The sequence below is a fragment of the Filicampus tigris genome, chromosome 13 (genome assembly GCF_054856515.1).
Source record: "Filicampus tigris isolate MCC_2025a chromosome 13, RoL_Ftig_1.0, whole genome shotgun sequence".
NCBI classification, from domain to species: Eukaryota; Metazoa; Chordata; class Actinopteri; order Syngnathiformes; family Syngnathidae; genus Filicampus; species Filicampus tigris.
Window position 1 is genome coordinate 186,802 of NC_141229.1, and position 14,079 is coordinate 200,880.

General features: G+C 52.2%; 2 protein-coding genes across 2 annotated transcripts; both read right to left on the reverse strand.

Moving 5' to 3' along the window:
* Positions 1-636: 636 nt before the first annotated feature.
* On the reverse strand, positions 637-5,337 carry wdr89 (WD repeat domain 89). The gene is given in 4 exon segments (XM_086050610.1): positions 637-1,650; positions 1,652-2,326; positions 3,032-3,431; positions 5,171-5,337. Coding segments are annotated over 3 exon segments (1,104 nt in total). The 5' UTR covers positions 3,416-3,431; positions 5,171-5,337; the 3' UTR covers positions 637-1,605.
* Positions 5,338-8,719: 3,382 nt separating this feature from the next.
* sgpp1b (sphingosine-1-phosphate phosphatase 1b) lies at positions 8,720-14,052 on the reverse strand. Its single transcript, XM_086049622.1, has 3 exons — positions 12,820-14,052; positions 10,451-10,540; positions 8,720-9,563 (listed from the first exon to the last, which is right to left on the reverse strand). Exons 1-3 carry the CDS (start codon positions 13,414-13,416, stop codon positions 9,006-9,008), a joined length of 1,245 nt encoding a protein of 414 aa, XP_085905748.1. The 5' UTR covers positions 13,417-14,052; the 3' UTR covers positions 8,720-9,005.
* Between the last annotated feature and the right edge of the window lie 27 nt (positions 14,053-14,079).

The following is a 14,079-nucleotide window of genomic DNA, read 5'->3' on the forward strand; positions in this document are numbered from 1 at the left end:
ATGAGGACAAACCTGTCAGCGGCGGCCCTGCCCCGCACCCAGCTGCCGCCCTTAGCACTGCTAGCATTAGCCACCAGATTGAAGCTAGCAACACGATCACGTCACTCACTCACTCAAACACTTTGGACGTAATCCGAATTGAAACGCTTTGGCGTTCACCATCCCTGCTGGGCGTGTACTCGACTCGCTTGACTTGGACGCTGCAAGTTTGCCACGGTCGTGGGCGTTCACGCTGGGTGGACATGAAGGGAAAGCAACACTCTTCATGCTCCCATCTGACTGGAGCGAAAAGTGGGCTCCACCCTGGACTGGTCCCCAGCCAAGGTGCTGAATTGTGTTGCAGTGAGTTTGGGGAGGCTGCACGGTCATGTTGCCTAGCAACGGCCAGATGCACTCAAAGCATGTGAAGACAAAGTACACGACACTGCCCATTCATCACAATCACTTGAGCATTTTAATCAGACAAATGAAAGGCCCTGTGTTCAGGTGAGTCACATGACGTGAGGTCATATATTTTTCCTCCTCTGCCAAGAGCCACTGACAGTGCTGTACCTATGAGCCGAGAGGGGGCGTTGAGACACTTGGATATACGGGGTTAATGCATTTGAAAAATTCCATGCTCAGTTCAAGCTCAAATACTTTCTTTTGTTGAGGTTTATTGGTTCAGTTTCTGAACGGTTTCCAAAACTTCAGTCTTGAAAGTACAAATGAAAAAACATTTTCAGTGGAGTCTGAAGTTTGAATTGAAAGTTCCTAATCTTAATATGCCATCCACCTCATTCGGGTCGCGTGTGAGCTGAGTGAGTCTATCCCGGCGGACTTTGGGCACAAGGTAGGGTACACCAGGTCCAGGTTGCCTGGACTTGCTGCCAGCCAATCACCATGCACAACATGTATGGCCAAGGAAGAGTCTTCAATCACAACCAAACTATACCGATCAGAAATTTGGAAATAATCAGAAAAGCCCAATCATGGCTTCTCAACCATCTTGAAAAGAGAAAATAATCAGATCTAATGTACTACTAATCTACTAATGTAGATCCTCAGTCCCATATAATTAACATATACATATATATACATATATATATATATATATATATATATATATATATATATATATGCATATATATACATACACACATATATATATATACACATATATATATATATATACACATATATATATATATATATATACACATATATATATATATACACATATATATATATATATATATATATATGTATATATACATAAAACAGTGTACATCCATCCATCCATTATCCACTTGTCCGAGGTTGACGAAGCCCAGACTTCAGGCTTCCCTCTCCGCAGCCACATCTTCCAACTCTTCCCCAGGGATGCCCAGGCCAGCCGGGAGACAGACGTCTCTCCAGCGTGTCCTGGGTCATCCTTACCAATACAATACAGATAGAGCCTTAAATTATATCTGTCAGCTATGTGCCAGTCCTCTTGAACATGCCCAAATTTTCTGCACAGTTAAAGCATTCTTTTAAAAGTTTGAAGTATTCCCAAGTTAAAATACGATTTCAATGTCACAAATTGTCTTTGTCTTGAAAAATCGAAGCACACGTACTTTGTTTTTATGGTGGCCTATTTGTGGATTTGTGCTTTTTCTTGCGGCCTCCATTTGCGTTTGAAGGCTGAAGAACTATCGTGGTCTCCCTCACTCCCGGGTTTCCACAGCAACAGCTGCGCGTCCTCCCCGCCGGTGACCAGCGCCCCCTGGGCCTCGTCCCACACGAAGCACCTGACGGTGGCGGCGTGTCCCCCACGGAGGCCGGCGAGAAGACGCAGCCCGTCGCCGTCGCACTCCATCAGCTGGATGTCACCGCCCATGTCCCCGCCCAACACCAGCAGCTTGCCTGCCCCCTCCAGCCAGGCCCCGCCCACCAGGTAGTCCGGACCCCGGCCGCCCGGCGTCAGCTCCAGGCGGCGCACGTCCGGGCAGCCGAAGAGGGTGAGCGGTCTCTCGGTGTCCAGCTGGCGCAGGTCCCACAGGCGCAGCCCCTCGTCGTGGCTGAGGCACAGCAGGTGGCTGCCGTCGGACGCCGCCCAGCACACGGACGCCGCCGACGAGTCGCCGTTGCAGGTGCACAGCAGCGCCTCCTCCTCTGAGCCGCGCCGCACGTCGAATACGTTCACCAGGCCGTCGGTGGAGCCCGACGCCAGCCGGTCCTTGTCGCTGGGGTGGAAGCGCACCTGCGTGACGTCGTCGCTGTGCGACTCGGAGTAGACGCCCAGCGGGGCCGCGTCTGGCTTCCTGCTGTCCCAGAACACCAACAGGCTGTCTTCGTCGACCAGCTGAGCCGAGCCGAGCCGAGCCGGGCCGGGCCGAGCCGAGCCCCAAACGCAAGAGACGAGGAGAAAAATCAAGCCACACGACGCAGCAAACATGCTCACACCTTTAGCAAAACTGGGTTGGCACTCGTTCACGTGACCTTAAGTTTCCTCTACGGTACCTTGAACATTCCCCCCTTTTGGGGTCCAAGACCCCAAATCAAAGTCATGTTTGTTGACGTTTCCCTCAGCCTATATCGCCAGAAGGGCTGAAACGAGTCCTTGACTAATTGGGATAGCAGCAATTTCTTTTATTTGGTGTATGCTGCGGGCATCGCGTAGCGGCAGCCCCAGTGAAGAGCCAGACGCCGATTCAAACTCAAACTTTCTTTCAAATGCCTCATCACGTGGCGTGACGTCACCTCAACTGCTTTCCCGCTCTCTCAAGTGCCTTTTTGGAGCGGCGACCAGTCCGTCTTCCATATAAACGTGCTGGAGCGACGACTGGCGCCCGGCTCGCTATTTGTCTTCGAGTGCCCCGCCTTTCAGCGATGAGCACGCCGACATGTGGACATCTGCCTGAACGCTGACTGGCGACTAGTCCGCCGTCCTTTGTTTGCTTGCGCCCCGACACTGACGGCGCGGCGACCGGTCCGTTCCTTTTTTTTTTTTTTCCCCCCCGAATCTGCGCTCCCACTTTTTTCAGCAAAGACAGCAGCGTATACTGACCGAAGTGCCGGCGCAGAGCAGCGCGTCGCCGCAGCTCAGGTCAAAGCTGCAGAAGCTGTGCGACGGGTCGCCACGGAACAGCTGGGCCACGCCGGGGCGCCGGACGTCCCAGGCCCGGACCGTTCCGTCCTCGGACGCCGAATAGAGGAGGTCGGGCCGCGCGTGAGCGAAGGTCAGCCCGCACATGCGGCCGCCGTGCCCGCGGTACTCGCCCACCAGACGCAGCGTGGCCCGGTCGCGCAGCCGCAGCGCCAGGTCGGAACAGGACGCGGCCAAGGCGACGCCGTCCGGGTGCAGTGCCACGTCCAGGACGTAGACGGGCACGGGCTCGCCGCCGCCAAGCGCCGGCCGGCCCGCAATCTTCTCCGGCTGCGAGCCCTCCATGTTCGCCTCGCGGCTCCTGAAAGGCAAGACGTGAAAGCGGAAGCCCGGTTCACAACTCATTGCTCTCATGTTGGCAAACTCAAGAGATTGCGGTGCACAAAGGAAGAAGAACGGCCATTATTGCACACAACCTGCCACCAATCAACAAAAGAAACACGTAATACAACCAAAGAAACAAATAATACAAAAAAAAAAAAAAGAACACAACAAATATGTATACAGGAAGTCCTCGAGTTACACCGTTTCGAATTTCCGACGCCGTGCCTCTTCTGCCATTTTGTCCCCAGCGCCAAAGTGACTACATTTAAATCCAGTCAATATTGGGGTTAAGGTCAAAATTCCGATTTCTGAAACATTCTGAATAACCCGTTTACATGATTGATTGGACAGAGTTGATCCGGCATTTGAATAAGGCCACTGTGTACGGCGACACACGGCGGGCGTCATGACTCAAACGGACATCATTTCCGCTTGTTTCTTTCAACTGTCAATAAAACACTTGATATTCACGTCACTCACCACAGGAATGAAGCAGCCGGTTTCCCCCTGGCTCCAAAAGGGCGCTTTCGTGCCGTCTCTGAGCTTGTGTATTTCTGCTCGTGTATTTCCACTGGGTTGCGCGACAAACACGCGCACATAAGTACTTCCTGTACTACAAAGACCAAGATTCCTTGCAGTTGAACATTCGCAGAGTGTCCCATGCAACCGGGGTATTCCGATCGTGTCTGTGTTTGTGCACTGGGAGTATCTTTGCCTTTTTCGCCTTCCCCTCTTTTTTCTCCATCCACCTCACAGCAGTCATGCTAAGTACTGCATCTTATTTTTTCATTTGAATGTATTTTCGGTTTTTTTTTATACCAAGGGAGAGGGAAGTCTGGGCTTCCCCGCTGAAGCTGCTGCCGCCGCGACCTGACCTCAGCTAAGCCGCAGATAATGGATGGATGGATGGATGGATTTATACCAAATATTTTTCCAACATACGCAGAAATGTGGGTTACATCGCCAGCGTAGGGACGGAAACCCGTTCGTAAATCGACTTCCTGTATTTTCAAGATTGGACAAAACGTACACAGATTTGTATTTTTATTTGTTTAAACTTTGGACGAACTCCAAAACTTAACTTGGAAGAAAGTACACAAAGGTTTTTTTTTATTTGACAAAAAAGGGGATGTTTGAAACCACTTGTTTTCAGAACTATACCAGTACGAGTACTCAACTCGAGTAGTACCGATACCACTACACCCTGTGTGACCTCTGTGATCTTTGCTGCTGTAACAATGAAAATTTCCCCACTGTGGGATCAATAAAGGCATTTCTTATCTTATCTTACTAGTACTTTTCATACCTATTATTTTCAGGGAAAAAAACTCTGACAGATCGTTTAAAAAAAATACCATAGCATTTTTCCTTAAAATTGCATGAAATTAAGAGCAACTTTCTATTCTTCCCATTAGCTAATTTCTTTCCTGATTGTAAAACGGCCACAAGAGGGCAGCCGATACTGTTAACGGCCACCGTTGTGTGTACCAATACCTTGAAATAAGGACAGCTACTTGCCCAGCCCTTATATAAATAAGTTAATTAGGACAAAATGATGCAAACGTATATGTTTTTATAATTACCAGTGGATGAAAAGCACACAAATTTGGATTTGGGGACTTTAACTTGGGGCCAAACAAAACGACACGCTCCTTCCTCGTTTGCCCCAAACGTGGCTTGCTTCTCGACCGCCCGCTTGCACGACCAACAACTTACCTCGACCACTTGTGGCCTCTTTTGCACTCGCGTGAAGAAGAAGCAACGACGACAAATCCACCAAAAGCTTTCTCAAGGCGCAAAATGCGCACGGAGCACGAGCGTGTGTCCCGTTGACCGGAAGCCCGGAAACACAAACGAACAAAGGTTCCGCTACAGGAAAACTGTCGAAGAACATCATTATTTTCATCCATCCATCCATTATCTGTACCGCTTCTCCTCACAAGGGTCGCGGGGCGTGCTGGAGCCTATCCCAGCTGTCTTTGGGCAGTAGGCGGGGGACACCCTGAACTGGTTGCCAGCCAATCGCAGGGCACACAGAGACAAACATCCGCACTCACAATCACACCTAGGGGCAATTTAGAGTATCCAATCAACTTACCATGCATGTTTTTGGAATGTGGGAGGAAACCGGAGTGCCCGGAGAAAACCCACGCAGGCACGGGGAGAACATGCAAACTCCACACAGGGAGGCCGGAGCCGGGATCGAACCCACGACCTCTGAACTGTGAGGCGGACGTGCTAACCAGTCGACCACCGTGCCGCCCATCATTATTTTCATGATTAATTAATTCAATATGCAAAGTGCAGCTCCAGTGGGACATTGGGTCATCTTAGTTGCACGTTGGTTTCTAAATCGTTTGGGTAGTAAAATGCAAAATCTGGAGGCGTCACGTGTGAAGAATCAAGGTGACGTCGCAGCCACCAACTACAGTATGATTTGATTTAACCCAAGTGACGTCACTGCCATCGATCGTAAGATTTGATATCAAACCCTTGCCTGAATTTGATTGAGCTTCGTCTTCCCCCATAACCCCCCCCCCCCCCCCCAAAAAATTGTTTTCTTCAATTTACAAACATTGTCGAATAGGAAACATATAGCATTCTTCAGAAGACATCAGTTTTGATACATTAGAAACAGAAAAATAACGTTTACAAGGCTTTTACAAATTGTCTGAGTGCATAAAAATAAAATGTAATCAATTTTGAAGGCAATATAATCATTGGGAGTCTTCGCATACAAACAAATTATATTGTGTTGCAGTTCCCACCAAACCATTTATCCTTTCACTTCTTTCTGCCAGTAGAGTTAAAGATTGCAAATATTTGTCTAGCTCATTTTTGAAACACGGTAGTGACGGGGACTTATTTCTCAATTTCCTAGTGTGAATATGATCTTTACCCAGTATAATGATTATATTGATCAAGTTTGACGGTGAAGGGGAGTCGTCTTTGAATAAACTAATTTGTCCTTTGTTAAAGGGAGTGAAAACATCTATATTGTTTTTCAGCCAATCAAGCAAAGATTTCCAAAATAGTGTGGCTACAGGACATGAGTAGAAAAGATGACAGAAACCACATGGCCCCACCTCAAACCCAAATATCTTACGTCATGTTTCAGCAGCTGGTAGAGCTTCGTCGAGAAATCAGCTTTTGGTCTTGCCGCAATCGTGGGGTCGACCGGTGACCGCAGCGGCTTCCATTCATCTGCGCTTCTCATGCCGGGCAAAGGACGGGATCGATTTGAGATTTCAGCCTCAGTGTTGCTGAGCACTCGATGGCGTCATCCTTTTCCGTCCTCTGATTGGGTTGGTCAGAGCAAAACCTTACTGACAACTTTTTGAACAGTCTTTATTGAACAATTAAACATTAAAATTCATCAATACAGAAAAAAGCCAGTGTGAATTTCAAGCAACATTTTTAAAAAAATTAAAAGAGCACAAAAGCAACAGTTGCAATTGCTTTATTGTTTTTTTAAACTTGATTTGGTAGTAATGGACTGTCTGGTTTCCATTTCAAAAGCTAGGACCTTTTGAATGACTACATTTACATTTGTGTACATGGAATTTTGAAAGAATCATTATTTATTTACTATTATTTATGGCAAAGACTTGTTGAGATGCTGTACTCTTGTAATTGAAGAAAGTAAACCAACCGCAGCTATTTCCAATAAAGAATGAAGTCAGAGTCAATATGATCAAGAATAAAACGGCATACATTTTTCCAAAACTTGCTGTCAAGCAAAATAAGACATTTGCAAACATCTGCTTGTACTTTGGAAAACAATCATGATTATTTTTGCCAAGTGAAAAACTGTTTTTTTTTTTTAATCAGAGAGTTGCCAACCTAGATGGAAAAATGACATTTTTCATTTGATTCGTCGAAAAAATAATCACGGCCAGGTAAAATGGCTAATTGCAATGACGTTGTCAGTTGCAGCGCTCTTGTCAGTCAACTAGGACGCGTGGCGACACGAGCGATCCGATCCAACGTGTCGGCGTTCAAAAAGGTTGTTGCCGTGCAAAACGCTGAACCTGTGAGGCCGCGGGAAGTGAACAGGAAACGAGGCACAGAGCGACGGGCCAATCGCAGCCCGGCGTTCCAATCGTATTACTGCAAAGGGCGGGTGATCGGTTTTGGTGATCGGCAACGAAAGGCACGGATCGAGATACGACGATCGCGGCGAGTGGCTGATCGATCGAAGCGCCACGGGTTTCTATTGGGCGTGTGGCATTTCTCCTTAATGAGGAAGTCAACCCAAACCTATTTTTTTCCCACAATATGTTCTATGCAGGCCCACTAGTTGAAATACGGCATTCTGATTCATATCGCCTTTGTGGGATATTAAGCAGCAAAACGCACCCACTTTTAGCCAGCTCAGGTGGCGACCATTTTGTCACGTCTTGTCGACTGAAGTTGACATCCAAGTTGCTCAGGGCTCGGATAAGAACCGATCAGGGTTCACCTGTTTTCTGAAGCTGAGCCGTGATTGGTCGTTATCTGAGCCCTGAGCAACTCGGATGTCATCTTCAGTCGACAAGACGTGACAAAATGGCCGTCCCCTGAGCTAGCTTAAGACGGGTGGATTTCTCATATCCCACAAACGCAATATTCATCTGAATGCCGCGTCTGGGCTAGTGGGCCTGCACAGAACATATCCTGGACAAAAAATAGATTTGGCCTGACTCCCCCTTTCGAAGCAAAAAGCCAAGAGGCATTTTCCGTGCACACCGACTGCTTCGGAGCGTCGCCTCGTCTCACGCTTTCAACGAAACAAAGGCATGACAATTGAGTCACTTGTGCTTTGTGGGAGTGGTCGAATGCCCAAAGTCTCAAAGGAAATGAGTGAAGAGGAGGGGCGGGAACCTTCGAGATGGCGGCCAATCCGCACGTCGCTGCAATTCCGAGTCGGGACTCGTTTTGTTTTTTCTTCTTTGTTCACAGCCTTAAAGCGGAAGTCAACCCAAACCTATTTTTTTCAAGAATATTTTCCCAGCAGGCCCACTAGTTGAAACACTGCATTCTGATTCATTTTGCGTTTGTGGAATATAAAGTAAAGCAGCAAAATGCACTCGTTTTTAGCCATCTCCGGGGGCGGCCATTTTGTCGACTGAAAATGACATCACAACTGCTCACAACGACCAATCGCGGCTGACCTCTTTTCTGAATCTGAGCCATGATTGGTCGTTGTGAGTAGTTGCGATGTCATTTTCAGTTGACAAAATGGCCGCCCCCAGAGATGGCTAAAACCGAGTTCATTTTGCTGCTCAACTTATATTCCGCAAACGCAAAATTCCATCAGAATGCCGTGTTTCAACTAGTGGGCCTGCGGGGAACATATTCTTAAAAACCAAAAAAAACATCAACAAACAACATCACTTCCTGTTCCCCGTGAATGCCGGCTCACAGGCAATCGCCCGTAGGAAGGCCGAAGCCGGGGGCCGGAGCCGGTCAAGGCGAGGCGGCCGGCCGACCGACCGACCGTCCGTCCGTCCGTCCGTCCGTCCGTCCGTCCACGCGAGCGCACCGGAAGGGAGGCCCTGCCCGGCGGACGTCAGGAGAGGTGGAGGAAGCGGAAGACGAGCGGCGCCAGGAAGAGCACGTTGAAGCCGACGGCGCCGTAGACCAGGTAGCGGTAAGGAAGCTCCACTCGAGCACGGCGGCGGGCGCGCCGCGCGTCGCGCTCGGGCAGGGCCCAGACGCGGCGCAGCACGGGGATGGCCAGCGCCTTCATCAGCGCCCGTGTGGCCACCAGCACCAGCACGCCGGCCGCCCAGCGCAGCGCCGCCGCCGCCGCCAGCGGTCCGGCGGCCGCCAGCGGGGGCGGCGCCAGCGGCAGCCGCTCGGGCGGCGGGTCGGGCAGCAGGCCCAGCAGGCGGTTGACGCGGGAGCCCAGCGCCACGCCGGCGCCCGAGCCCAAAATCTGCGCCGTGTCGGCGCGCGAGGTGCTCCAGGCGTCCAGCGTGAAGGACAGCAGGCCCAGGCCGGCCGGCACGGCCGCCACCGCCGCCGGCGCGTAGGCGCACGTCAGCACAAAGTCGTCCATGGCGTCCAAGGCGGGCAGCAGGAAGAGCAGGATCAGCGCGCTGTACACCACGCCCGCCATCACGTCCTGCCCACAGCGCCACAAGCACAACGGTTGACAAGGGCGCCTTTTGGGCCGCCCGTCATTTTCGGGCCAATGGTAGCGCCCCGTTGCGAGTCGTGTAGGAAATTGTTGGAAATGTCCTGCGCGGCTCCAAATGACTTTTTTCTTTGAGGAGCAGCTTTGCTCCTCTACGACTTCATCTGAGGAGCAGCTAGAGGACTCGGGTTGCACAATATACGGGGAAAAAAAAGGCCGGTATTGGCCCAGGCGATATCGTAAAGACATGCAATCGTTCCATCCATCCATCCATCCATTAGCGATAGCGCTTCTCCTCACAAGGGCATGCTGGAGCCTATCCCAGCAGTCTTCGGGCAGTAGGCGGGGGACACCCTGAATCGGTTGCCAGCCAATGGCAGGGCACACAGAGACAAACAAACATCCGCACTCACACTCACACCTAGGGCCAATTTAGAGTGTCCAATCAACTTCGCAACCATGCATGTTTTTGGAATGTGGGAGGAAACCGGAGTACCCGGAGAAAAGCCACGCAGGCAAGCACGGGGAGACCACGCACACTCCACACGGGGAGGCCGGAGCCGGGACGGAACCCGCGACCTCTGAACTGCGAGGCGGACGTGCTAACCAGTCGACCGCCGTGCCGCCCCATGCAATCGTTCCCTTCTGGAATTTTTGTCTGAATTGCACATTTGCGTACGTCAATGTGCATCGCCAGCCAATAGCTGGACATTATGGAGGGGGGATTACAATTCGTTAGCTAAGGACACATTGAGCTTGCTTATTTTGCAGAAAAAAAAAAAAAGGTGCTTCTTTCGTTAGCTCGCAACGTAGCGCACGTGCGGTCGGTGTGAGTGCGTGCGTGCGTGCGTGCGTGCGTGCGTGCGCGCTCTTACCAGAAGCGAGTGCATGCCCATGTAGATGCGGCTGACGCAGACCAGCAGACACCAGCACACGGCCAACACCAGGCCCAGCGTCGGCGAGTACTGCCAAACACACAGCACACAACTCAAGGCTAGCGTCGGCTAGCGTCCGGCACTCACGCGTGTCGGCCTTCAAATCGGTTTAGCACATTTTTCATTGCTTTTGATATGTTTGGACTTTTCATTTGTTCGTCTTCATTCGATTTTTTAGCTGGCTTTGGATTGGTTTCTTTGGCATTGTTTTTTTTAGGTTCAGGCTGAATACTGAGGCCACTTAGGATTGGGTAATAATGTCCAGTCAGCAAAAAAGACATTGCAAAAAGCAGGTCCTTCAAAAAAAGAAAAGAAAAAAAAGGCCTTCTGTCAATGCAATCCGATCGGAAGAAAAATGTTCGGAATGGCTGAAAAGCAACTGAAATGTTGTCGGTCTCAAAGGAATACTAATCTTAGGCCAAATGTCTTGGCTTTGGCTCCTTGCCAATTCATATCAAACGGGAATTTAGGGGCTATTGCTGGTCATCGGCACACAAGAAGGAAGCTCCGGCAGTTGTTTTGACACTTGGACTCGACTTGATTGCGCAATCCGCGGTGACCTTTTTTGCTCTTCAATAAAAAAATGTAAAAAATACGTACACCAAAGCAAAGCATTTCCCCCCAAAATCAAACCAAATGAAAAGTAAGAGAGTTGGCAAAAGGATATGAAAAGTCACTCGCATGAAAAAGTATCTCCACCCTGCTACGAAACTGACAAAGACGAAAAGAAGGTTGCTGTAACGAGAGTTAGTTGTGCTTTCTTTTTCCAAACTTGCAGCTGGGCTCTCATTTTGTTGACGTTTTTTTCCACGTTTGTTTGTTTGTTTGTTTGCGCAAGCGACGGTAACCTGGACGTGCCCGAGGGGCCGAGGAGCAAAGCCGGCTTGCGTCTGAACCGGCTCACGAGGCCCCCGGCGGCTGAGGCCGAGGGGGCGGCCATCTTGCGCCGTCGCGGGGACTGACAACTTATTTGTGGCGAAAAGGCTGTTGGAAGCGCGCCTCGCGGGCGACGATCCCAGCAAGCTCAGCTGGACATTTTGCATGGACCGTCCGGAGTCGATGATCTCGGCGTGCCGAACGGTGACTTCCCGGAGGCCGGCTTGACATTTTGCAGCCTTTTTCCCCCTGACGGCCTTTGGTTTTCGTTTCATTGTCGGCGTTGCTGACAACATGATGCAGAGCAATCTTTCGGTAGCGCCCGCGGCTTTGAAGAGAAAATGCGGCAGCGCGTTCTTAGCTCCACGTAAAATGCGCACGTTGCGCCCCCACGTTCCCGCTGCGCGACGACAAGAGCGCGCCGGGCGCCTCGCTTGTCACGACGGCAGCAGCGCCGGCAGCGCCGTGGCCAGTTCAAACACGAAGGACACGCCGGCAGGAGAACAAGCTGCCAAGGAGCACGTCGGTGCCAAGGAGCACGTCGGTGCCAAGGAGCACGTCGGTGCCAAGGAGCACGTCGGTGCCAAGGAGCACGTCGGTGCCAAGAAACACGTCGGTGCAGGCACACGCCAAGCGCCATGTTTGCTCAGGCCGACGCGCTGAACGACGCTTGGAGTCGCCGACGCGCGGCCGAGAGCGCTTGGCTTGCCGGAGGCGCACGTGAGCCGCCCCGCGTGACGTGCCGAGCTCAAAGTCCAGCGAAGACGCATCAGCAGGTCAAAGTCTGACACCTTACGCGCCACAGTCACGTTGCACGGCGTCTCCCGCCAGGTCAAGGTTCATCTGCGTTGTCAGCGCCAGCGAGCGCTTGGGAGCTCCATCCAAAGTCACTTCGTTCAGGTGGCGGTCGCTCGCCGCTTGTCGGAGGTTGTTGCCTGTCGCGCGTGCGTGCGTGCGTGTCTGTACTGCACTGTACTGTGTGTGTGTTAGAAGGACATTTGGGAGTGCGCGCGTTCGCTGCTACATGTGCCACTTCGGATGTTGCACATCTGAGTCAGTTGGCCGCGCGTCACGCGTGTCCGTCACTTGTGTTTGCGGCGCATGTCGGAGTTGGCTGTGTTGATGTCAACTTACTGGGCTGGGTTACACCTACGAGTTAGTCGCGTTTCTTACACATCAGCTACTCTTGCGTTACATGTATGAGCCAGTGGCATGGAAGCTACACGTGCGAGTTAGTTGCGCAGAAGAGACGTGTGTAAGCCACACGCGAGAGTTAGTGGAGTCAGTGAATGTGAGCAAGATACACGCGCGAGTCAGTTGCGCATCGTCAGTCTACTCGTGCGAGTTAGTTGCATGGAAGCCGCCCGTGCGAGTTCACGGGCGAGTTGCGCGGAGGCGGCCTCTGCGCGTTTGGTGGCGGTTTGCTTTGTTACCTGCCAGCGGCCGCAGGTGAGGAAGAAGAGGGCGAAGGGAATGGCGGTGCCGGACATGGCGTGCGTGGAGGGCATGCTGTACTCGGAGTTGTAGAACATCTCCACCTTGACGACGGGCGGCGAGGCGGGCCGGGACCAGCCCAGCACGTCCTTGGTGCACTGGCCCAGGTACATGACCCACACCCACACCATGATGAGCCGCCGGCTCACCAGCGCGTCCACGTTCCACAGCAGGAAGGGGAAGAAGGTCAAGTAGAAGAGCTCGTTGCCCAGCTCGGTTCCGAACGTGAACAAGTAGTACAGGAAGCGGTTCTCCACCACGAACTCCTGGCCCGCGTCGCCCGTCAGGGAGTTCCTGCGGAGCGGCATTGTCGTCCTACCGTTCTTGCTGGAGCCCGCTGCCCGGTCCCGGTCGGCGTCCCGGTCCCGGTCCCGGTCCCGGTCCCGGTCGGCGTCCGGCCGGAGGCTGCAAGCCCCGCTGCTGTTGGCACGACTCGAGAACGTGCCGCGTACCCCGCAAAAGTGCTGGAAGCGGGCGACCAGGTGGGGGTCCTGCAGGAAGCGGAAGAGCTCGGCCAGGCGGCCGCGGGTCTCCATGGCGCGCGACCGGCTGGCCGCGAGGAGACGCTCTCGCTCGGCTGCTTTGGCCGCCGCCGCCGCCGCCGCCGCCGCCGGACGCTCCGGGCTAGCGGGCTAGCTAGCCGAAGTAAGCCTCGGGAGCCTTATTTGCTCGCTAAGCCGTGCATCGCAAAAGTCCACTTTGGCCGTGTCAGAGGAAAGTCCGAGCAAAGGGCAACGGCGCAAAAGTCGCAACTTTCTGACTAACTCGCCGAAGTGATCGGATGCCTTCCCGGGCCGTCGGGAAGAACAAAACTCTGCGTTCGCTCACCAACTTGACGGAGGACAAACGCCCTTTTGCGCGCACAAAACGGAAGGCCACCGACAGCAGGCGTGCAACTCCTGTCAGACCCCTGGACGCTGACACTTTGCGGATCGAACGGTGAGGCAAAGTTACTTGATGTTCATGAAGGTAGCGCGGACGCCACCGCGCGCTGACAAAGTGCAACTGCAGCCGAGTTGCAGCCGGAGGCGTGGCTCAACCGAAATATGCTTCTGCCTTCCTTCCTTCCTTCCTGCCTGCCTGCAGCAGGGAAAGCAACCGAAGGTCACGTGACAGAGCCGCACCAAAGGTGAGCGCTTCATTTTGCAAAGGGGCCACGTGACAAAGGGCCTGTCCATTTTTTGCCCCCCCCCCAATTA